The sequence below is a fragment of the Sminthopsis crassicaudata genome, chromosome 5 (assembly GCF_048593235.1).
Source record: "Sminthopsis crassicaudata isolate SCR6 chromosome 5, ASM4859323v1, whole genome shotgun sequence".
Lineage (NCBI taxonomy): Eukaryota > Metazoa > Chordata > Mammalia > Dasyuromorphia > Dasyuridae > Sminthopsis > Sminthopsis crassicaudata.
This window is the reverse complement of record NC_133621.1, coordinates 152,252,797-152,279,635: the sequence shown is the minus strand read 5'-3', so window position 1 is coordinate 152,279,635 and position 26,839 is coordinate 152,252,797. Positions and strand designations below refer to the sequence as shown.

Here is a 26,839-nt window from a genome sequence, read left to right as displayed (position 1 = left end):
AGCAATGAAAATCAATTGTCACACTGATAAGAACAGAAAATGCTGGAAACCACTGAGCCATACACTTGATCTCCTTTTCAAGTAGAGATTTATGATCAGCAAGTCCATGGATTTGGAGTATGACTTGATTTGCAATCCATTATTGATAAAAATAACAGGAGATAGTGAATGACTTATATTATTACTCAACAAAAATGTAAGAAAGAAAAAAAAAGGAAAGAAGAAAGGAGAAAAAGAAAGAAGCAAAAAAGGAAAAGAAATGCTATGAAGTTATAATGAACAAACATCCCATAGGAAGAAGGAAGAAAATTCTCTAGTCTTTCTTTTTTGCAAAGGTCAGGAAATGTAGCTGTGAGCGTTTTATATAGTATAGTTTTGCTGAACTCAAGATAAAACCTTGCATTGTGAGAATGTAAAAGAAAATGATCTGTAGTTGCTGATGTTTTCTCAAGTGCTGGGGTGGGTGTGGGGGGAAGACAAGATTTTTATGGAATGATTTATGCAGGCAATACTAGTATATAATAAAAACATGAGAAGGAAACAAGAAGACTTTTATTAGTGATTTTCTAGCCAGCTACATTTTCAGAAATTAAAAAAAGAAATAGACAAAGTAACTTTAAGATTATTCTGCTTTTTTCATTGGTTTTCAGAATAATTTTTATATAGTAAAGCAAAATATTACATAAAAACTTTTCTTAAAGTAATTGCTTTTCAAATCTTTAAGAATATAAATGATTTTATGACCAATGCTAACTACAGTTTGTTTTTTTTTTTTTCTGTGTCACCTACTTGATTGTAACATCAAGCAACCTTCATTTAAGTAATTAATAAGTATCATGGAAGCCATGTTTTACATAATCAAAATAGAAATATTCTCTATGAATGACAAGGTTCTCCATTTACAGCCCATAATAAATGTCATTGTGCCATTTGTATCAAGTGCTACAATGTCAAAGGTCCTTCTGAGTATAATTCATTGCTATTTAAGAAATGTTTAGCAATCCACTCTGAAACAAACAAATTATGTTAAAATGTATATTGCCCAATTAATGATATTCTGTTGAAAGAGTAGTCCTTTGAATAGGTCTATTAAGATAAATTCATTTGCATAATACTGCAATTGGAAAATTAGTTGGATACATAACTGAATAGAAAGAGCAAATCAAGGTAGATTGCTTTAAGGAAACTGCCAAGCAAGTACATGATTTCAACTTTCTTGAAATGCTCATCTTTTCTTTAAACACTAACATTCTTCTAGAGGTAGTTTATGAGTATGAATCATGAGCAAAGAATTTAAAATGCAAAGGACTCAAAGGAATGATGAATAGTGGTACCAAGAAGTCTATGGCATATTACCAACTATGTGATGTGTAGAAAAATAATATTGGGCATTTATATAGTATTTCAAGATTTATAAAGTGATTTATGTGCATTGCTTAAATTGATTTTTTTTCTAAAATTTTGTGAGGTATTATTATTCCCATTTTACAGGTGGGGAAAATGAACTTAGAAATGTTAAGGAGTGAATTCATCATGGTCTCAGAATTGTTAATAAGTGCCGCATTAGGCATTTAAACCCAACTCTTTCCTAAATTTGGTTACCACCTTCTCCTGACTATGTTGCAATTTATAGTATAACGACTATCACCAAGACAAGTGTATATGGAAAGATTGTAGATAGAATTTAAAAGAAGGGTTAAAGATAATAGATGAATAGCCCATATAGCATACCTAATATAAGAAAAAGAACCTAAAACTTCAAGTGCTTGGAGTAGATCCTTTATGGAAGGTTTAAAGAAAAATATGGACATACAAAAATCAGATTTAATGAGAAGGGATGGAAAGATTACATTCTATCCCAAAGGAGGCAGTACCCATACCAATGAAATCATGAATCTATTTGAGTATTTTAGTCTGTCTCTTCTAGGTTCCCAAGTGAGGATGTTAAAGCTGAAGCTTAAAGTATAGCTCTCTAGAGAATTGAGTCTATAAGTAGAACATTTGCACATGGCAAATTGATTATAATGAAGCATTACTCTGAAAATGTAGCTATTCTACACACATACACACACACACACACACACACACACACACACACACACACACACTTACCCCCTGTGTAATCTGTCTTGACAGTAAAGATATTCAAATACTTACTTAACTTGCCTACTTTGGAAGACTCATCCAGTAACACACCGGGGCTCCTCCACCCCCAAATAACAGACAAAGGAAGAAAAAGACAACAAAGCTTTGGCAACAGGGAAAGAGGAAAGTCAATCTTTAAAAAAAAGCATCTCTAATTAGATTTTATCTTAAAGTAACCAATTTATCTGCCCAGTGATAGACTGGACAGCATAAGCCAATTTCCTCTCAAAAAGTTGGGAAATAGATTGAAAATAACTATTTTATTGTTCACATCAGGAGTTTTGCTAAAAAAAAAATTAATGTGAAAATTATTCTTATTTTACACATATTACCTTGGTCTAGATCAGGGGAGGATAAAATCCAGCCTACAGGCTGTATAAGGCACAAAACATTATTTGATCTGACCCTGCCAAAGCAAAAGCAGATAATTATGAATTGAAATCTAGGTACAGCAACCTCCCACATCTTGAGTCCTATAAGTTGATAATTTTGTATGGCGTGTGAATTATGTTATAAATATCCAAATGGCCTTTGGCAGAATAAAGATTCCCCAATCCTAGTCTAGAGAATAGGATGTTATTATCATTATTATTTTCACACATGATTCTATTTAGTCAGGCAGGCCATTTTAGTAAGTTTGCTTTAAAAGTTAGCTAGTCAGATAAAGAAGCTATGGGTAGAAGGATGCTGATGCCCATAAAAACAGTGTGTTTGTCCAAAACTGTAGTTTCTTTTGGATGTGCAGATAATTGATATAAAGCTAAAGTCAGGTATTTTCTTCCAAATGACACAGTGCTTTTCCCTTATGTGGTGGTTATTTGAGTTAGGAAGTAGGAAATAAATTTCTTTATTTTCAGTCTTAAAATTTCAGCATTAAGATTTCAATTAATAATTCAACAAATAGTACATATTCATCAAAAAACTGTGATACTGAGACTAAATGATACATACATTCAACTATGTGTTTGAAAGCATGTATAGATTGTTTTTGAAGTTTGGAACTGAATGAAAGTTCTGCTTGCTTTGTGGAATGTCTTCACAGAATTAATTTGCTTAATTCTTGCCAAATAAGATTCTTTCAACAATGTCAGGACTCAAAACATGACTTTTGCTGAAATATTACCCATTTGTTTTTCTAGTTTTCAATATTAAGCTCCACAGTTAATGCCACAGATTACTTTGCTTTGGATTCAACAAATGGCATTCTTTCTAAAACTGTTGAACCTCGTCTGGATTATGAAACAAATCTTAAGGTGAGAATTGAAGAAAAAATATCACTCAAAGGATATCTAAATATATATTACTAATTTTTTAATATTTATAATGTTTTTGAAGGCAATTCCTCCCTCACTTCTAAAATCCAACATGATTTTCCTCCTGAATGCTTTCTCTCAAACACTTATAAAGGAATATTTCAACTGAAATTAAAAATAAACAGATGGTTCTACAATATATATGTATATAATATACTTGTACATATTTATGCTTTGTGTATGAATGTGTATACATTTAGATGTGTTTATGTTTACATATATACATATATATATTGCACATTATAATGTATAAATGTATATACATATATAGATAGATATGCATGTATTAGTATTAGTATATGAACAAGATCCAAATCTGTAATTTCAATAGTGTGGTGAAGTATCTGTATGGCAATTCACTCCATGAATTATAATTGATAACTTTTGCACTTTATAGATTTAAAGAGTTTTGCATGAAAATAAGAAATTATGTAGTGAGCTGATGGTTGTACATCATGTGTCAGATTCAATATTTGGAAGTTAGAACTTTCTGAATTCAGTGTCAGAGTGCTTATCTTCTGTCTATCTGTACTTCTACACAATTATCTTTTGTTTGTCTCTTCTGTGTCTCTGTATCTTTGTTTCTTCCTCTATTACCCTCTCTCTCTCTCTCTCTCTCTCTCTCTCTCTCTCTCTCTCTCTCTCTCTCTCTCTCTCTCTCTCTTGCTCTCTGTCATTTTCTTTCTTTCTCTATTTGAAAATTCACTTAAGATTAGGAACATTATTATTAATTTTCTGGACAAGTAGAAAGTAACCATCTTAATGTTTATCTCCTAAATTTTATTAACATTATTTCAGAGGTTTTTTTGTGTGTCCATAGTCATGAAAAATACGAGGCAGCATTTAGAACAATTAAATATTATTTTTTATTTTATTGAATTATCAGGAGAATTTATTCAACAAGGCTTTGATTTACTATGGAGATCTGGCCTATATTTTAAAACCCATGATAAAATTTAAATTAGTTAATGTTTGGAAAGAAGAATGAAGTACAAAGGAGCAGAACACTATAATAAATCATTCAGTTTATCCATTGTCTCTTGGTCCATTATAATTTCAAATATCCAAATAACAGTGATGCTGTTATTTCTTTAATGAGATAATTTAATTCTCAATTATTTTGAACCCAATATACCTTTTCTCACAAGATAAATATAACCATAAATTTTCTATTGTACAGCTTCTACTTTTTCTTTGTTTTAGGGATGGAGTGGGTATGTATATCATATGGTCTAGAGGAAAGTGTTTTTGGCTCGAATTCAGAAGATCTAGATTGAAGTTGTAGATCTACTTTTTTTTTGGTATTGTAACTTTAGGTATATTATGGAAGTTCTCTGGCTGTCAGGTTTTCTAATTATAAAATGGGGATCATAGACATATAGATTTAGAACTGAAACAACTTTAAGAGATTATTATATCCATATCACTCATTTTACAAATGAGAAAACTGAGACCCATGGGGTTTAATGCTTTACCCAATAAGTGGCTTAGCCCACATTCAAACTTGATTCCAATTCTCTTTCACTATTGCATAGCCTTGTTTTGAAAATTAAGTACAATAATGTTATAATGTTAAGGTAATGATGTAATCTTAAAATGTCATATGAATGTGATATATTATTTTATTTTTAATTTAAAATAAATTTCAGAAGAGAAACTGAGAAATTCTGTCTAGTAAAATTATTTGGTACTATATCCTAAAAATTTTCCACACTACTTAAAGTTTGAGGATGGATGGGTTTTATTGCGATTTTTCACGAAAGTGTAGTTTGTACTTCTATACCTTATGGTAACCAAATTAGATTCTTGAACTGTTGAAAAGCAGGGTAAGATGGTCACCAGAACTGAACTCATGATGTTTCTTAATTGTACATGTTCCCTCTTCCCTCCCTTGTCTTCCTCACCCCACCCCCCTCAAATGGCCTGAATTGAAGTCATATGTGTGAATTTTGACTCTTAGATTTTTAGCAAGAGGTAAACTGCTTCCTGTAGTGAACTACTATGTTTAGATATGATAGTTCTTAGATCAATATACCTACTTCAAAACTGTTTTTTTATTTATTAAGAATGAGGTGAGAGAGAATTATTAGGAAAGGTTTTTAAAATTTGTTATTAAATGCTAAATTCCATTTTTTTTTGTAAGTAATCTTCAAGGCCAGAGTTTCTCAAAATAATTTGGGCACAGAATTCTCTGAGGTTTGAAAAATGTTGTTGGAACTCATAAATTCATGGCTTGGGATCAGGTTGTTAGTTCTAACTAGAGTGGACAAATTAGTATCATTTTTAGCAAAATTAATTTGTTTCACTTCATATTTTTTCATATTTAACCATGTCAGAAAGCTTAATAAGTAGAATAAGATTAATATCTATATTTTTCATTTAACACAGATGTGTTCAGTGTTCCATTGTCACACTTTGAGAAATGTTTTTCTTTCTCTGATCTGATGTCTAGGCAATTTGTATCTGTCTCTGAACTGCTTAGAACTTATATTTACCAGTAGTATGTTTGTCAAATCAGAGTTCAGTTACATTTGCCAAGTATACCTCATCATATCTTGTCTTTTCTTATTTGTTTGATGTAGTCCATGCTTGCAGAATAGTTTCTTTCCTACAGGCTTGAAGGAGTAAATAACCCTTGTAAAACTTTTTCTCTATATATCCATCCTATTAAATTATTTGTCAGGCAAGCTAGCAAAAGAAAATTAAATGTGGAGAAAACATCTATCATCATTTTTAAACAGACTTAATTTTTTTCTTTTTTTTGGACAGGTATTCATCTTATTTTTCATCTTAAGAAGTAGCATGAATTATAAATCAGCACATAACAGACACTAACTGTTGCTTCAGTGAATAAATGCATTTTTCAAATATTTGATCATTAAAGAGTTAATAGTTATATCACTGTCAGTATACATATGATGTGCAGTTTTGTTCATTAGACCTCTTTTAATCAATGCCATAATAACCGTGTAACAAAATGATCAGTAATCTTAGTATATTTTTTTAGATTAGACATCCTGTGTTTTCAGCACAGATTTTTTTTAACATATTAGTATTTTTTCCAGTTTTTTGAATTGTAAGATTTAAATTTATATATTCTAAACAAATAACAAAACTGATTATGTGCATATATATATATGTGTGTGTGTGTGTGTGTGTGTGTGTGTGTGTGTGTGTGTGTGTGTGTTAGATTGCCAAGTCTTTTACTGTGATTATAGATTCCACAAAAGCAGAGACATTTTTTTATTTTAAGAATTTTTGTTCAATATGAGGTTGATCTCTCTTGTTCCACCATAAACTTTATGAAGAAAGGAACCTTTGATATTTCTAGAGGGTGAATCTTCCTCACCATAGAATAGTACACAATAGGTATTTACTATATGATTGTTGAATAAATGGAAGGTGCTCAATAAATTTTTCTATTAAATAAATGTGCAATTAGAACTTATAATTCCAATATTATTATCTGAAATTTTATTATTTTTTTCTGAGATAAATTTTAATTGCTAAATCAATTCAATTAACTATCAAATTCAATTCAAATTATAATCAGATCCAATTCTACAAGCATTTGTTGTATATTAGTACCTGTAATTATGAAGCTCATTTTTCAAGCTTACTTATATCAATTTTGATAAGATAATGTTCTTTATTTATATTTGGCATGATGAACTCCTGCATCAGTTTTTTTCTTAATTTAAAAATGTCTTCCTTTTGTTCAAAAATTTCCCAATACAATAAGAAAGGTATTATGAATTAGATCTTCTCCTTTAAAAATTGAAGTGTAATTGCTTTTTCATTACAATTTTTTAATCTAAATGGTACCTTAACATATTACTTCAGATACAAGATTCCAAACACCAAAATTTTTATATTTCATCATGTTTATAAGGCAGCAAAACTCACAAGAATATGGAGAGCATGACGAATGTCAACTTCCTATTCTCCATAAAAGGACTAAAAAAATAAGTAGTAGTTTTGGACTATGCTGTTGTCTCAAACTATCTTCAACTTAGATTTCTAAACATTCTTTAAAAATGTGAAGTAAATTTAATTTGCAATTTTGGGGGAATAAAAAATGTACTGTCTTCTTTTATTTGTTTTAGCATTTCCAGATAGTGATTGCTGCCAGAACCAGAGGAAACATGTCTCTCGAGTCATGCACTGGCACCATCACAGTAAACATCCAGAATGTTAATGATGAGATTCCACTCTTTGCGTAAGTTTTGGAAAAAGACTAAGTATGCAAATTCTAACATTTTTACCCCCTACCCCAAATACCATGCTATAATGTAAATAGAATGTGTTGCCTTGATTTATATTATTCATTATCTTTAAAATGTTAAAGGTAATGTACAAAGTATCTCTATGAGTTAAACAGCATTGTCTATTTTTATTTATGAGTGAGATTGGATCAAGTTACTTAAAATGTTTTAGCCCATATAGCTGGTCATTTTCAGGGATAAAATTAGAATGCAAATCCTTTTAATTTTTCTATTGTATTTTTTAAAAAGGAAAAATGACTAAATGAGAGTGCGAATGGAAATTAAATAAGTTATATAATTTAACTAAATAATTTAAATTTTAAAATCTATTGTTCAATAAGTAAAACTTCTTTTTTGTTTATTTTGAATTATATTAAAAAAAAACTTTCCCCATAGATATCTACCAGATGCACCTATAAATATTTATGAAAATCTACCCCTTGGAAGAGAACTAATCAAATTAACTGCAAATGATAGAGACATTGGAGACTCTGTTCATTATGAATTTGTGAGAACTTTTAAACAGTTTTCTATAAATGATGGTAAGCCACAAATATACATTTTATTCATGTTTCCATTAAACATAACATGAAAGGTATTTGTCATTATTCCACAAAAAACTAATAATATTCTATCTATGGACTCTGGGAAATAGGCATCTAACAATGTACACTTAATATGAGTTTAGGAAGTAAGAAACCTTTTGTCCAACAACATGTTTCTTTTCATTCTTGATTCCACACAGCAGCTACCTTAAATCTTCAAATGCTAAACTATGTGTAAAAAGAGCTTTGACTGACCAAGAATCTAGAAGTTGCCACAGCTTAGAGAGAAGTAGAAATAATAATTCTTAATGTTTGTATGATTCCAAAGACAAAAGACAGATTTAGGCACTCTCTTCAACTCTTTTTTTTAAATCTCTGTTTCTGTCCCTTTCTTCCCTCTCTCATTTCCTCCCTTCTTCTCCCTCTCCCTTCCTTCCTCTTTTCCCCCTTTTCCCCTCCTTCATGTTCCCTTTCTCTTCTTCTCCTTTCTCATTAATAGAAATGTAAATTAATCAGTATATTCATATAACATATCTCTATAACAAATGTATAAATGATATTTCTAACAATGTTGTGCTTACCAACTTCATATTGAAATCAGTGAGTCTCAGCAAGGCTAGCTTGACCCTTTTCTACTTGTTTGATCTTGGACAAGTCACCTAAACTCTTTGTGCTAGTTTCCTCATTTTTTTTTTAGTCTGATTTGCTTCTGAGACTCCAAGAAGCATTAAATCCATTTAGTAAAGGGCTTTAGTTTAGTAAAAGGGCTGGTATTTTTAGATAAATCTCAATCTAGTCCTGTTTATAAGTAGCTGATGAGATATAAGCTATATAAAGTTTTTTTGTTTGGAAAAAGAGTAACTTTCATTTAAGACTTTGATAATCTAGAAAATGAAATAAAAGTGTAACTTTGTAAACTTTCTCCAAAATATCCAGAGTAGAATTATGTCTATTGAGATAACTTTTGAAAATTCATTTAAGAAAAGTGATGAAGGCAACTAGGTTGGATAGAGCACCAGCTCTGAAGTCAGAAGGACCTGAATTCAAATTTGTTCTCAGATACTTAACACTTCCTACCTGTGTGACCCTGGTTAAGTCACTTAACCCCAATTGCCTCAAGGGAAAAAAGAAAAGTGATGAAATATACATGTATATTATTATATTTCATGTTTTGTCATTGAACTAAAGAAAATATATATCAAATAAAAACATCATATATTTGATATGGGCTATTGTATTAATCCTTGAACCCAAAGGTCTTTAGAATTATAAAATACCCTTGCATCTTTTTGTATTTCTTTTTCTCTAATTTTTTTTTTTGGCTTTTAGATTCTGGAGTGATCACAATTTCACAACCATTGGATTATGAAGACCCTGATATTCCACATTCTTGGATATTGAAAATCAGAGCTTATGACAGTGATCGGACACATTCCATCACTGGCACACTAACCATAATTTTACAGGATGTAAATGATAACCCACCCCAGTGTACTCAGGACCATTATGTGTAAGTTGCAATATGCATAGAAATCTTCCCTAATGTTTATGGATCAAATAGGAGGGGAGAGTGGAGAAAGGAAGAAGCAAATCAAAAGGCAAACATCATATTCTTCAAGTCCTGGAAGGAATATCCTTTCTCTTCTTCTCTCCTATATTCCCAGAACATCAAAGTCCTTTGTCTCTTTGCTTTTGGAGCCCAGTGGTTTTTCTTATAGACTCATGGAATCACAAACTTTAGAACTGCAACAAATGTATGTAGAGCATCTTTTTCTAGGATGATCATTCAGCTTTGGAAGCAAGAAGTATAAAATACTTATAAAATTTAAAAAACAACACTTGCTATTTCAATTCAATATAACTTCAACTTTTAGCTCTAAGACTTTTAGCATGAGAAAGTTTATGCCCAAATTCTTGAAGGTATATAAGAGATTGGAGGTGTTTTTTATGTGATTTAGTTCTATAAAGAATTTTTAAGATCATTTGGTTCAACTGTCTCATGTTGCTCTTGAGGAAACTGGTACCACATGATGTAAAGCAATTTGCTCAAGATCATATAGGTAATAAATAACAAAGAGAGGATTTGAACACAATCTTGTTAGATAAATGTATCAGAGAAATATAAAACCAAATATTATGTAATCTTTGAGATAAAAACCATAAACAATTGGGGATAAGAGAGGGGAAGTGTTCTAGAAGAGTTGACTTTTGAATTGGACTTTGGGGAAAGGTAAACAATTCATTAGACAATGGGACAGATAGGACATTCTACTTATAGAGATCAATTACTGAAACTATAGCAATTTGAGGATGTAATTTGTATTTAGGAGACAGAAAATAGGATGGTTGATTTGTTATGTGTAGCAAAACAACAATTAGAAGGGAAAAGTAAAGAATCATTATATTATAGAATGCCTTGAATGTGAAATAGAAAAAAGAGATAGAAAGATAATGTGAGAAAAGATAATTTCATTACAGTTTATTGTTCTTTCCTTCCTTTAAAAAAACAAATATAAAATTATAGAACTAGATTTAAAGAACTAGATAACGACTACTTTTAGAAAAGGTTCCAATGAATACTGAACTTTCCTGGTTCACCCATTTTTTATTTGCATTCTGTGCTCAAGCTATTTAATTCATCACTTAATTTTACAACTATTAATGATGAGAAAAATGTCTCTATTCTACATACTGTTTCTTGGTTAGTGGATATGGTCATTAAGTAGATCTATATTTAAAGCTTTTACATTTTGCTAAAATCTTCCAGAGATTGTGTTTTGCTGATACAGCCTTTGAGAGGTCAAGACCATAGCAATATCATGATAATATATTAGCACAAAACTTTTTTAAGGAAAATTCCTCAGTATAGAGGGAGAGAAATAATACATTTGAAATTTGAATTTGAATACATTGTTTCAAATAATATTTATGAATGTATGTTTTCACTTGAAGGAATGTAGGCTGTAATGTTAATAATGTCTTTCTTTATCCATGTTGCCTTAATGTAGAATTGAACTTCCTGAAAATATTCCTGTTGAAACTCACTTGGTGTCTTTAGTTTGTACTGATAAAGATGGAACAGATCCCAATAATAACATCACTTATCACTTGATCGTGGATACATTTTCAAATGAAACATTTACCCTTACCAACAATGAAATAAAAGTAAGTATTTTAAAACTACTCCCAGATAATGACATCGAGAGTTCCTTAGATTAAGAAGTTGGATTTTTATTACTACAAAATTTTAATGAATTTTAACAGTTTAAATATTTGATAGCAGAATATGTTCTCATGCTTTCAAATGAACATCAGATCACCAACAGATATTCCAGTATTATTGTTGGAATGCATTTTTAAATTATTGGAACACCATTAGAATAAATTATTCTCTAATGATTTTTTTTTTAATTTGGGAAAGAATTAATTCACAAAACATCATTACAATGATCACCAGCAATGAATGTGCTTTTGTGAATTAATGAATGCGCTCTGGCTTGCAGCTCCAAGACACAATAACATGTGTATAGGCTATATCAGTAAAAACTATCGAAGCACAAAACAGGTTGAAGGTAGCAACAGGCTATAAACCCATTGATGATCTCAGGAATGCCTTTTCTAAGCATTGTTAAGACTTTTCTCCATCTAATAGGTGGACAAGAACTACTTGTTCTAACAACCATGAAGGTGGCTTAAGGAAGCACCATAGGGCACTTAGAGTTAGGTCAGTCATTAAATATGCCAAAGTTATTTACTGCCTCCCAAACCACTGACAATCATACTAATCTTTGTCCTGCTACTGTGCATCAGTGTCTGTGGAAGAAAGAGTGAGACTGTTTTGTGTAACTACCTCACTTAAATCCAATTCTCATTTAAGTGAAGATATCTCTAATCCTTACTATTGTGATGCCATGGATCTTTTAAAAAACAAAGCATGCCTAACAACATAGGATTGTATTCAATAATAATTGCATTAATAAATTAATATATGATAATGATTATACATAGTTATACACTAGTAATGAATGATATTAGTGATTGTATTCAATAATATAATAAATAGAAAGTGTCATAATTTAAATACATGGTGCATTTAAGTTTATTAAGTTCTACTCAGGACATTTTTTGCCTTCTTTCACTTTGCAATTCATTCTTTTGCTATCTATTGTACTTCCAAGCTATCTTTCACATCCCTGCCTTTTTTTCACTCTACATGAAACCAGGGAAGTTCGGGTTATCTTCATCTCTCATCTTGACTCCTATATTGTTTCCTTCTTCTATTTTTTCCTATTTATGTTTCTTTTTCAACCCTTTCTAGAGAAATCTTTCCAATGAACTTAAATTGATAAACTCTAGAAAAAAAATAAGTAACATTCAATAGAGCAATAAGAATTATATTTCAGTAAATATAACTTTATAAAAAATTTATTTAGGTTTTTGAATTTCATAAAAATGAAAAATGTTACAACTGAAAATTTATTTTATAATGAAATGAATGAAATGTTATGTGCATGAAAAGTATTTAATCTCTCTGAGGTTGAGTTCCTTACCAACAAAACATGAAGCTCTATGTGGATATTTAAGAAACCTTTTAATTATAAACATATGTTTTTTTTTCTGATATTTTGTTTCTGAGAGGTGGCATGGCAAAGTAGAAAGTGAACCAGAGTTGTAGTTAGGAGGTTTACCTCACATTGTTTTTGATTTTATCAGTTTAATAGTAATGTGCTTATCAATAAAGAAGTAATATTGATACTTGAACTACTTGACTCATAGAATTGTATCTTTAGGTAAAATTAATAGTAGGATGATAGCCCTGTATATTCTGAGCTGGAAAGGACCTCAAATATCATTTAGTCTGAATATAGAAAAAGGTTCATCATCAATATATAGTGTAAATTTCCATGGCTCTCTTTCTAATACTTGGTTCTGTCTTAATTTTCTTTCTTTCCCCAAAATTCCTCATATGTAATTTGGAAGAATAGTTGTGATGTATTCTTATAAATGTAAAGTGGGTAAAAAGGGCATTTTTCTCCTGGGAATTTAATAAATAGAAATATTTTATTAGCAAATTGAACATAAATATAAATATCTAAGCTTGATTAATAACAGTTTAAATTTAAATCAGTTAATTCTGATACATAAAACATCATAAATTTTATGAGATGCTTGAAGTTCTAATCAGTATTCAGTTCAATCATTCTCATTTACATTTCCTCACATAGTTATAATTTGGGTCTACTCCATTCTACTCTTTCATCTTCTTTCATTAGACATTTAGTAAAAATTTGTCTAGAAATCTTTGCATTTCTCAAATTTGTCCAGAACACTGATTGAACACAAATTTCAGATTAACCACAGATTAAGGGATAAAATAAGAAGAACCTGCATACAGTTAAAAATGCTTTAACCTCACCTATTTAAACAAGTTCTTGACTCTAAGAAATAGGAACTAAAAAAGCAAAGCAATGATTTTGATTGTCACCATTTCTTTTTTAAAATTTATTTTATTTTAAAAATAAGAAGAAAAGACAAACGTAAATGAAATACAAAACAAAATAAAGCAAAATAAAAAGAGAATATTGTCATGTGCCCAGCAGAAAATCAGGGAAAATTTAAACTATATAAAAGCAAATTATAGATCAAGAAAGTGTATATGTCAATAGAAATTATATTCATGAATGTCCATTTTTTCCTTTACTTCTTTATAAATTATTGTTTGGTTCTCTGCTGTGCACCCTATTTACTTTATTATTTTCCCCCTTTCTCCCCACTCCCCCCCTACAGTTAAGAAAATATATATTTATGTATTCATATGTAGATATGCTACATATCTACATATGTGGATACATACATACACACATTCATACCCACACTTGCCCCTCTTACATACATACACACATGTCTTTCCTCTTCCTGATGACTCTTTAATTAAATTCTGCTCCATAACTTGCCTTGCTATTACTTAACCTCCTCACAACCAAGGATCCCTTTCTTGTCTTCTTCTCTCAGCCTTTGCTTCTCCACCCACCCATCACTCTTCCCTTTTTTTCTTTATAGATTTTGAAGAGTGTTATATCCTTCACGGTATATATGTAATGTTGACCATTCCTGATGTGAATAGTTTTCAGAACTACAAGTCCTCTTCTCCTTTCTAATGCCTCTGTGTCTATTCTTCCTCTGTATCTTATTTGTATAAGATGATTATTTTTACCTTGACTCTACAATCTTTCTTTTGAACTACCCTATTATTGATGCAAATCTTAAATATATAGTGTGCATTTTCCTTTAAAAACATAAATAATTTGTCCAATATTAAATTCCTTAAATTTTATCCTATAAGTAATTCTTTTATGTAAAATTTTATGCTGAGTTCAGGTTTTGTTGACAGAAAGTTCTAAAAATCTGCAAGTTCATTGAAGATCCATTTTTTATTCAAAGTTTTAGATAATTTTTCTAGGATGTGATATTTTTGACCACAGGTCTAGTTCTTTTGATTTTTCAGTAGATATGATTCCAGGAACTGTGATCTTTTACAGGAGGTGCTGATAAGTTTTGTACAATACTATTTGTAGCTCCGGTGTATTTGAATTTTTTTTGTTGTTGTTGTTGTTCTTATTTTTCTTGCAAATTTTTTTCTTTGATCTGGGGGTTTCAAAATTTGACAAAACATTCCTGTGTATTTCCCACAAATGATCTCTTTGAGGTAGTGATTGGAGGATTTTTTAAATTTCAATTTCAATTCTACTTTCTACTCATATTCTATCACTCAGTTTTCTTGGATTATTTCCTGTATTGTTTTGTCAAGATTATCATTATTTCTTAGAAAATTTTAAAAGTTGTACAAGAATCCCAAAGAAACAAGAAAGGAACAAGTCATAGTTATGGTCCTCCTCATAATTCACCACTGTTCTTGGTTTTTGGTTCCCTGCCATGGGATTTTCTTTTCTATCCATGCTTTGTCATTCTGGGCCACCATCAGATATTCTTATCATGTGTCCAAGTGTGAATCTACTCTGTTTGTCCAGAACTGAAAAAGTATGTGGATCTGCTCTTACTCTCTCATCTCCTGCTGCTGTACCTATCTTGTACTATTTGTGTTCAATAACTTTTTTGTCATTTTTCAAAGGTTCTGCTGCCAGGTGTGACATCTCTCATCTTATTTTATTCTATACTGCATCTTCAGCTCTTCATAATATATGATACATATGGATTAAAAGAGACATTAGCCCTCCCAGCATATTCAACCTATAGTATTTTTTTTTCTTGATAATTGGGATTAAGTGACTTATTCAGCGTCACACAATTAGGAAGTGTTAAGTGTCTGAGGCCACATTTGAACTCAGATCCTCCTAATTTCAGGGCTGATGCTCTATCCACTGAGCCACCTAGCTGCCACTTAACATTTAAAAAAAATGATTCCTTAAGTTGTGTTAATGACTATTTTTGCAATAATAAAAGAGCCCATTTCAATGAGTGGAGAAAATAATTGTTGATATATATTTTTCCTACTGACAGATTGGCCCTAATCCACTGAATTATGATAATTTTGTTTTTGCTGGGATGCAGTTTAAATATACTCTTTTTGTAAGGGTATCTGATGGAGGAATCCCAGAATTATCAAGTAAGTGACTGCTTATTTATTTTATTTAAACATTTCAACAGTTCTGCTATCTTCTTGATATAGGCACTTTCACCAGTGGTGTAGATTCAAACCATAGAAGCTTTTTCATGCTATGTAAATCTTGTTTCTATCATTTCATGAATACTCAATAGAGAATTTATCTAATTATTAAAGGCTTCCCTGTAGTTTTTTGTATGTTTGCTTTCTTTCTCATAGCAACAAGTTTTTCATTTCTTATCCTTCATTCTCATTACATAATCTGAAACACCTCCATTTCTATGCTCTTTATAGTGGGTATTGCCTACAACTGTGTGCATGCAGTAATCTATATACTTTAGTCTATTTATGTACCATATCTTTTCATTGTCTCAGTGTGATTCCAAATTTTGATTCTTTGGAGATTGTGATGTTCTATAACTTGCAGGTATACAGAAAAACTAGAAGATTGTTGGTGTTTAAAAGATGAGTTTTTGTTCAACTCAGCACCTTGGTCTAATTGAAAATGCTGCATAATCTCCTAAATGTAATCTATCTCAGTTTTCTTCTTGTTCAATTCTGAATTCAATTCACTGTTCTGTAATTTTTCTTTAAGATATGTGGACTGATACTGACAAATCCAATGGGCTCTCCATTCAATTGAATCTCCATAAACTAAACAATTAACATTCTTTTAATTTTGTATTCATTATTAAGCCAAACCTAACAATACTAACCTAAATATAGTTAATTTGTTTAGGGAGATGTAATTTCCTCAGGTTTGATGAAATATGCATAATGTCTTCTGTAAACAAGAGAATATGGAGAACCATCAACTTTAGAGAAATGTATTTTATTTGTGTTTTCCATCAGAAAACTCTATGATAGTCACAAATACTTTGATAACCATGTCTCTTTTGGTGGTTTGCTTAATATTAATAATAAAATAATAAATTAAATTATATTGATTATTTTATCTATGAGGTTTAGTTGGAAAGTACTTAGTTGAAAGAACAGGCTAATTTTTTAATCTATTGAATTATATGTTTTTTTTTAACTGATAGCAAGTAATAAACTAAATGGAATCACTTTTTTTTGCAGCTTTCAGTTATATAAATATCATCTGTTAAAGGATATAATTTGTGAAACCTTTTATTCTAGTGTTTTCTTTATCTTCATTATATTTGAAGATCTTTCTCCTAAATTTTGTTGAAATTAAAAAGTATGTATCAGTCTGCTGTTATAGATGTCCTCTCATTCACATTTTTTAAAATTGTAAAATTAATTTATTCTTCTTTCTCTTCCTTGTGATATCTTTATTATTAACCTTTCAAAGCTGAGTCACCTCAAAGACAGACCTCCTCTTGTATGCTTTTGTATTATGGCTACTTTTAATGCCAAATTAATTTTTTTGAACAACATATCAAGGCCCAAGATGATAGCATATACATATGTTGGATCCACTCTAATAGATGTGTGGATATGTTTGTATATATTTATTGTATTTTTTTCTAGTTTCATCTCCAGATGTTTTTTTTTTTAGGATTATTTTATCTAAATGAGTTTTAGGTTAAACTTTTTGCAATGCTGTTTTTATTTTTACCTTTTACTATTTTATGTGCTGATATTTTTAACACACCTCTATCATAATTCTCATTTTAAAATGTAGTCATAGTTCAAACACGTGTTTTATTTTTTTCTGCTGTGACTTCAACTGGTATGCAATTAAAAGTAAACTTATTGAGATTTTTAAGTTCTTTTGACTTTCTTATTATTACAATTGCTTACCTCTCTTAAATTGCACAGAAAATAGTGAAAGTCCACATTTACATTGATTCATTTATGAAGAAATATAATTGGACTATCATAGGATCTTATTTAAATCATGATAATTACCAAATATTGAGGTCATAAATGTTTATTCAAACATTCATAATAACTAAAGAGGTAAAGTGACATTCAGTTATAAGCTATTTTCCTTTGCAAATATTATCTTTAATATGTGCTTCATTGTTGTTTATTGGATATAGTTCATGAACACTTTTTCTTAATGAATCAGAATCCACTAAATATTTAAAAGCTGATAATTGTTTCAAATATATTTAACAAAAACATGAATGGTAATATGTACTAGAAGTTAGGAATAGCTTGGTGGTATGGTAGATACAGGAAAACTTATCTTCTTGAATTCAAATCTAGCTCCAGATACTTGTTGTATCATACTATTTGCCTCAGTTCTTCATCTGTAAAATTAACTGAAGAAGAAAATGGCAAAACACTTCAATATCTTTGCTAAGAGGACTGCAAATGGAGTCAGTAGGCATTGGATGTTACTGTAAATGTCTGAAAACTATATTAACAAGTAGAACTGTATGATATCATATCTATTATCTTCAGAATCATGGTTTTCACTACCTAGCTCAATATCCCCTTTCTAGTCTTCTTCCACCTTTTTGGTCACCATTTATACTTAAATCCAGTAATACTGGTTTGTCTTTAAAAAAAGAAAGAAACTTCTGCTTTAAAGTCTAAGTTCAAGGGAAGGCAACAATGCTCAATGGAAAAAAAAATAGTACTGTCCTAAATTAAAGAGGATAAATATCAAGCAAGATTAAATGCGCTAGTTGACAATTAAAACCATGAGTAAATATAACATAATATCCCTTAGAAATGAAATTTATACACTCCAATGGCAATCTGGATCTTGAACTGGTGTTTAATTTCTAATTTGTTGAAACCAAACATAGCAGTCATTCAAAGATAAAACCAGAATTGGGCATTCCTTAATTCTTGGTGAGCAGGAGAGCTTTTTAAAGAACAGAGTAGATGTGGAATTAAATAGATTCTGCAGTGAAGAGTATATTAACATACCACCAAGGAGGCTGTTAAATTGCTTTACAGAAATTCAGTATTTTAGTGTGCAGTTCTTTCTCTACCAAAAACTTTATAAGTAGAATAGTGAATTATGTTTTAAAAGCTTTAATAAACATTGGTTTTTATATTAATGTAGTTTTAAGACAGATGATCTGAGCAATATAGCTGTCTAAAATAAGATATTAGAAAAGGTGATTATCCACATCATCAAAAAGGTACAAGAATCCTAGACTGGGGGTGGGCTGGTGTGGGAAAGTCCTAAAGAGGATAAAATTGCACTTACCATTCAGGACTGTTGTGAAGACTAAATGAAATAATAAGTATAAAATACTTAGCACAGTGCCTGAATGTAATAAGTACTACATAAATATTAGCTGTATTATTTTTATTATAAATCCCCTATATAGTTTGTATAGATTTGTTTGCTTATTGTTACTTTCATTAGATTGCGAGTTTATTAAGAACAGGAACTATCTTTTTGCCTTTTTTTGTTGTTTATTTCCTCTATACAGTGCCTGGCACACAGTGGACATAATAAATATTTATTGATTGTCTATAAAATTTCCTTTCTTGTGTTTTTTTTTTTTCTGAGACAATTGGAGTTAAGTAACTTGCCCAGGGTCACACAGCTAGGAAGAGTTAAGTGTCTGAGATCAAATTTGAACTCAGGTCCTCCTGACTTCAGGGCTGGTGTTCTATACACTGCACCACCTAGCTGGCCCCAAATTCCCTAACTTTCAATGTAAAGCTAGTGATTACAGTTTTTCAGATGAGTTTAGGCATGGTTTCTAAGAAAAATACAAAGACAGGAAAAAAAGAAACCTAGAAAATAATGGAGGAATGAAAAAAGAAAGAAGAAAGAAAAAAGGAAGAAAGAGATGGAGGAAAAAAAGAAAAAAAGACAGAAAAAAAGAGATTAAAGGAAAGGAATGTGAAGAAGGAAAGGAGGGAAAGAAGAAAAAAGAGAAAGAAGGAAGAAAAATGAAAGGATGAAATGAAGAAAGGAAGAGAAAGAATAAAAGCAAATCTGTTGTCTACCTAGGAAATTAAAATAAAATAATTAAATAAAAGTATTAATGGATGCATTAAACCCTCTTTTTGAAAAGAGAAGAAGAAATAGGGAGCCTTAAAGCAACATGGAGAAAGGAAAGAATAATTTTTTATAAGCAATACTTCAGCTTTCAGTCAATTTTCCTGGCATTCTTTTGTCAAAACATGGAAGGAATAAGCAAAAAAGGAAAGTAACTTTGAACTAGTAGAAGTTGAACTAAAACTTTTTAAGTGTTCTATGCTTCCTTTCCTTCCAGAAAACAGTTAAGTGGATCAAGTATAGCTTAGGAGAGCAATTCACTCGATGCCTCTTTGTTTTAAAATCATTTTAATTCAACAAATATCTATTAAGATACAATAATATCCAGAGCAATAATATCCCAAGTCCTGAAAAAGATAATACATTAAAGAAAGTGCCTATCCTCATGGAGCAGTGTGATGATGGAACACAAACACCCATAGCTATAACACACAATAAGACATAGATGGATGGGGATGGTTGTGGTTGTTGTTTAATCATTTTCATTCAAGTCTGATTTTTTTGGTCACCCTTTTTGGAGTTTTCTTGGCAATGTTGGCCATTTCTTTCTCTAACTCACTTTACAGATGAGAAAACTCATACAAAAAGGGCCAAGTTAAAGTCATACTGCTAGGATTTAATTGTAAGATAAAACATACATGGCTAGATGAATAGATAATAAAAATAATTTTTATTAAGGCAACATGTTGAGTTTTGAGAATAAAAGTGCAAGAAAAGAGGTAGCCTTTCTTCTTACAATTAGAGAAGATAACACATAAAATGGACTCAAAAGGAGAGGGGTGCAGAAAAAGGAAGGTTCTTGGGAAGGAAGAAGAAAAGTTTAGAGAATCAAGAGTAGCTGAAAGTAAAATGACAATGGTCTGCACATTATTTAATTTTGTTTCTTTAAACACTCACCTTGGATTCCATCCACCATAGATTATCACCTATTCTTGAACTCAAGTTTTGTTATTCATCTCTTCTTACATGGAAGTTACTTCTTTTTCTAAATCTCCTACTTCAAGTACCATGTCATTCATTAAACTTTTCCTGAATCTCTTACCTGAAAATATTCTCTCTTGCCTCATATTTTCCTAAATATTTATTGATATGAATTGAATTGAATCAAATAAATGCAAATGTTCAGATTGTGATGGGGGAGGGAAAGTTGTTACTGAGAGCTCAGATTTCATGAAGAAAATATTAATTCTATTGGTTTTTGAGATGTGAATGGGGCTACTTATTATTGAGTTTTCATAGAAGCCCCCTAATATATCACTATGGTATCTAACAATCCAAGTGAAGAACAATGTCTCAACATTGATACCAGAGATGAATTGGACTTATCAATTGGAGTTTACTAAAGAATATTACATAAGGAATTGACATTAAGATGTGACATTCATACTTTATTGATAAAATAACATTTGATGAACAGCTCTATTCAAATATACTTAGTGTATACACATTTACTTAGAAACAGTTTGTGATCTAAATCAAATTCAAATTATTTGCATAAGTTAAATCAGAGTAAAGAAAAAATGTTTTTTTATATGTGGACATTATTTTTCTCATTTTTTAAATTATGCTTCCAGTGCTAAGTTAAAAAAACTAGGTAGGAGAAAAGAGAGACTTGAATCATACTCAGCACAATATCTATGCAATAATAATAATTACAATCCAATGATACATTCACTTAATGGTTATGTATGCAGATTTATGAGTTTAGAAAAGAACTTTTATTCATTATTGATAAGAAATTCTTAATTTGAATAAAACAAACTATTAAGTGAACAATTAAAAAGAAGCTCATAGGGTACATTGATTCAAATAAACTTTAAAAACTTTAAAAAAGTCATTTTTAGGATTTTGTTAAGGAAGAAAATTAAAAACCTAAGTGACATAGATTCATGTTTTAGGTACATGAGAAAGTAAAAATGCTTCTTTTTTCACAGCTATGATTACAATTATTTTACGGGTGACTCGTGTAAATGAACTAAATCCAATTGGTAACATGCCAGCTTTTACCTTCAGTGTACCTGAAAACAGCAGGATGGATGCTCTAATTGGGAAAGTTGTATTTACAGATGCAGATTGGCCATTTAATAATATAAAATATGAAATTCATGGAGGTAATCTGGGGACATCTTCCAAATTTTACATCGAACCAAACACAGGTAACATCAGAACACCAATTTGAAATTCACATTCAAAGATATTTTTTGTTTTTATTACTAAGAATATAACCTAAAGCTTATGCCTATTTATATAAAGTTCTCCTTATTGGTGAACAGAATGATGATTTTTATGATTCTAAGTCTTCTAGCTTCATGAGAAGACATGAGAGGATCTGGACTCTGATTTTCCCCTCATGAAATGCAGACATATAAAATCAAATTCAATCTATCAATGAGAAAATACTGATGCAAATGGTATGAGTCTCAGGTTATAAGAACAAACATAGAGTTTTGTATAACAGTTCAAAAGCTCTCATTGTACTCAGAAAAAACCTAGTTTCAGCATTTTTCTTGATACAGTCTGGCAGCAAATTGAGTCACTTAACTTTTTGTTATCTTGGGCAATTCTCTAAAACCATAATGCAGAGCAGATGGCAATATATAGTGAGAAAGTTTCCTGTTTCAGTGAAATCATAGATCCAGTCTCAAATCCCACTATTAGCTTATATTTCTTTCATGTTTTATAATTTGCAAAGCATTTATATATATTATATAAATTGATTTGTTATAATGTCATAAAGTTGATAATAGCATCATTATCTTCATTTTCTTCTTATATTTTTCTTATTTCTTTGACTTCACCTCAGATGAATATTGGAATTTTTGATGACCCTATAATAGACTTCTTTGAACTTTTGTTTTAGGAATGATAAAGCTATTGGATTCATTAGACAGAGAGGTTCAAGCCCAGTACAAGTTAATAGTAAGAGTAACAGATATGGACAATGACATTCAACCTGATCCACTCAGACAAAGAAGTAGTTCTGTTCTTGTGACCATCAATGTTCTGGTAAATATGAGATGATTTTCTGTGGGACTATATATATCTTATTGGGTGGGGGGAGAGAATGGCATTTTGTTGTTTAAAAAGTGTTAAAAATTTAGTGGACCAAGTTTAGAACTAAATTTAAACAATCATGAGCTTTTCAATTTGTGCTTGAATTTCAATAATTTTATCAATTAAAAATCACAGAGTATCTGACACTCTGAGAAAAGACTTTATATGCTATCTAAATCCAGTTGTCATCTAACCATATTTCATATAATAGAGATTTCTTGAATATCCTGGTCATCCTCTGAAAATATTCCCTAATTTAGCAATATTCTTCCTGAAACGTAGTTTCCAGAAATGGACACAAAATGCCAGCTAACTTACAAGGTGAATTATCCAACCTAGATAGTAAGCAATCCAATATGTTATACATGTTAAAATATGTTAAATCCAATATAGGTAAACATATGTATACACTTATCTTGCTGAACAAGAAAAATCAGTTCCAAAAGGAAAGAAAGCCAATAAGAAAACAAAATGCAAGTGAACAACATCAAAAAGAATGAGAATGTTATGTTGTGATCCACATTCAGTACCCATAGTCCTTTCTCTTAGTGAGATGGCTCTCTTCATTACAAGATCACTGGAACTCTGGCCTCAATTATCTCATTGTTGACATTTTTACAGCTATGCAGGAAGGTTGGTAGTCTGGGAAGAATCTCCACAATTGTGGTTTTTCCCTCATTTCAGGGTCATCCAAACTATAAGAAAGCCTGATTGTCCTCTTTCTTTGATTCTTATCTCATTTCTCATTATGTGGCTAAATATAGCCAAGTTTTGTTTCTTGTTGAAAAGGGTCTGGGTTTTCAGTGCAGTTTGCCTTCAGAATCTCTAAATCAGAAAGGGAATTCTTATAAATTCCAAAGTATAAACTCATGGTTAAATGGAGGATGGCAACAGAATTTTTCTGACTTATCTGGTTAAATATTAGCAAGTTATAGATTTTTCTAGTGTTAATTCATAAGCATGGGCATATTTCCTTTTCCTATAGATTAATTTTAATTGCTTATCTTGAGAATATAATTATTCATTGAGAGACTAGAGATTTCGCGAAAGTTAATGGAGACTGGAAAAATGTTTAGCCCTCTATCTTGTTGATCATATAAGCTAGAAAATATTATACCTCCTTCAAAATAACCTAATGTCCCATCAAATATTTTGGCTACCATATAATAACATTGAATTTACTTTGCTATTTCAGCAGAACTATGATTTAATTTATGATATTTCCTCCACTGATTCAGATCTAAACTCTTTTAAATGTTCTAATGCTGTACAATGTTTGCTCATATCTCCCCATAAATGTTGAATGGGTGATCTTACTAATAATGTCTTAGGGGGTATTGTCTAAATCTCTTTACATATTATAAGAACCAATAGATGCACTTTTAGTACAAGATTTTTTCAACTTTGCCAAAGATACATTTATTTGATTATACTTTTATAGTAATATTCCAACATATTTTTTTATTGGTAACACATTGAAGGTATACACCTTTCTATTGCTCTGTGACTGAACTATGCTTCTTTGGAAATTATGGTAGTCCTTTCTTGAAGTCTAAAAAAAAAAAACTGCATATATTTTCTGCATGAATGGCTTATTTAATCACTATCTTGCACTTAAGAAATCACTGTTTTTGAAGTTAAGTATAAAACAACATGTATTCCATTCAATTTCATTTTTATGGGATTCAACCCAATTGTTATAGGCTATTGAGTTGTTTTTGAATCCCTATCACCAATCACATTATCTATGCCACTGATTATCCAATTCAGTGATTATTATTTAAAAAAAAATAAAGAACAGAGATTCCTTTAAGAATACTACCAGAAAATCCCTTTCAAGTTGACTTTACATTATTACACTTCTTTGAGTTAACCATCCATTTCTGAATCAGTCTAACTATATTGTTGATTAGTCCATGTGTCTTCTTGTCCAGAAGATTAGCATTAGAGACTTTATCAAATATCTAAGTACTTTAAAAAATTGTCCAAGTTTAAGACCTGATCTATTGAGTGAGCTTAATTATAAACCATAGGCTTAGAGTTAGAAGAGAGTTTAGCAAGTACTTGGTCCAACTCTTTAATTTCCCATTTGAAAAAATTGAGAGCCATAATTGGCCCAAGTGGTGGAATTTGAATTTAGGCCTTCTTACTCCAGATTCTCTGTTCAGATCACTTTTAATGAAGTGTTTGTTTTTTTTTTTGTTTGTTTGTTTGTTTTGTTTTTTGTTTTTTTTATATATGAAGTTCTTTATACTTACTACTTCTTTTTCCAGATATTCATTAATTCATTCCATAGTAATATATTTCAGTGTCTTACTATGAAGCCAAGTAAAGTTCACTCAATTAGAATTTCCATTCTCTCCCCTTTTTAAAGAAAATCTAAGTGTCTTCCATCCTTTAGCCAGAGAGTAATCTGGGGTAGGGAGTCTGAGGTAAGCAGTACAAAAGATTCATGAGCTAAGTAATTCAAAAGTTGTCCTCAAATCACTTTTTAAAGAAAAATTTGAACATGTGTGAGGCACATACATGTAAGTATATATATATATATGTGTGTGTGTGTGTGTGTGTGTGTGTGTGTGTGTGTGTGTGTGTGTGTCCCATGTGTCCAATGGATAGGAGAAATCTAGGAACAACCTGTAGGAAACCAAAAATATTTTACAATTTGTCTTTATCTTATGATATAATTGTTCTTTTTCCAAGCTCAGTGAATAACACTGGGCAGATAATGGCTTCTGTTAACAGAAACATAAAGCCACAAAAAGTCTTCATTGCCAGTGCATACTCCTATATGGTGAACACTTGCATATGTGTCCTTTGTGAACTGAAATCCTCTTCAGTCCACACAATGACTCAGTATTATAATCCCCACTATAGCCTAATCATATCTGGGAAACATGAGGGACCAGTCCAACAATACTTTCTGGAAAGAAATTGAATAAGGTAATTTGAGTGGTTTAGACAGTGACTCAGAGTAAGTCTTATTGTAGAAGCTCATCAGCTTGCTATCCTTACATGATAATTAAAAAAAAATACTCTCAAAAGGAAATTTAAGTTCTTTTTACAGAAACAACAGCTTAGTAATGGTTACATTATCAGTATATGCTTTCTATTCTACTTAAGAATATATATATATATATATATATGTATATATATATATATATATATATATATATATATATATATATATATATATATATACATATATATATATATATATATATACTCTTTAACTTAAATGTTTGGGTATTGGGTGAAATGCTGTAACAGAGGAAACAAACAAATAAAAAGAAATGTTCCTCCCCCTATAGATTGTTTTCTTTTTGATTTAAACAATGTTTTATATTTTGTGTTTTTCTGTGGGTAAACAGCAAAAATTTGCCCTTAGTCCTGAGAACTTTGTGAGGTATTTTTATTTGCTCTCAAGAAAACTAGTTTTAGAGATCTCTGTTTTCCAACAACTTAGATCCATTGATATAAATTAATATTATTGCTCTTGTGTTGCACTGTCAATAACCCAAGCTGAACATGTGTTTGCAAGCATTTTTGGAAAATTTCATATTTTGACAAATGCATGTTTCTTGAAGAAATTTATAAAATATATTTATTTCATAGGTAATGGCTATTATAGAATAGCATATACTTTGCTATCTAGAGAAAAATGGATTTTTTTTAAGGGCCATCAAAATCATAGAAATGGATTGCAAATATTTGAATAGGACATATTTATTATATATTTTACACTACAACCCTTTAGCTTTGGAGAATTTAGTCCCTCAAGAGTCTTCTCTAGTTTCCTTTTAAAATGATTCTACCAAGACTAAGGGATGCTCTAAAGATATTTTTCTAAAATAATAAATGAGACTAACATTTTAAGTTAGATTGCATCTTTCCTTATTCTGTTTACAAAGAAACCTCATCACATTCCCTTTTCCAACGGTGACCCATTTATTTCA

General features: G+C 30.5%; 1 protein-coding gene and 2 long non-coding RNA genes across 3 annotated transcripts in view; all 3 read left to right on the top strand.

Moving 5' to 3' along the window:
- The first annotated feature begins 3,313 nt into the window (after positions 1-3,313).
- On the top strand, positions 3,314-8,259 carry LOC141543344 (uncharacterized). The gene is made up of 3 exons (XR_012482415.1): positions 3,314-3,398; positions 7,565-7,677; positions 8,120-8,259. It is a non-coding gene; the product is annotated as an uncharacterized LOC141543344 (long non-coding RNA).
- A 1,377-nt stretch (positions 8,260-9,636) lies between these two features.
- On the top strand, positions 9,637-15,868 carry LOC141542500 (uncharacterized). The gene is made up of 3 exons (XR_012482180.1): positions 9,637-9,778; positions 11,277-11,433; positions 15,787-15,868. It is a non-coding gene; the product is annotated as an uncharacterized LOC141542500 (long non-coding RNA).
- A 6,838-nt stretch (positions 15,869-22,706) lies between these two features.
- Positions 22,707-26,839, top strand: part of LOC141542499 (cadherin-related family member 4-like) — an 85,004-nt gene continuing 80,871 nt past the window's right edge. Inside the window, exon 1 of the mRNA XM_074266931.1 lies at positions 22,707-22,838. Within this exon, the coding sequence (XP_074123032.1) occupies positions 22,767-22,838 (72 nt within the window). The 5' untranslated portion in view covers positions 22,707-22,766. The remainder of the gene's footprint in view (positions 22,839-26,839) is intronic.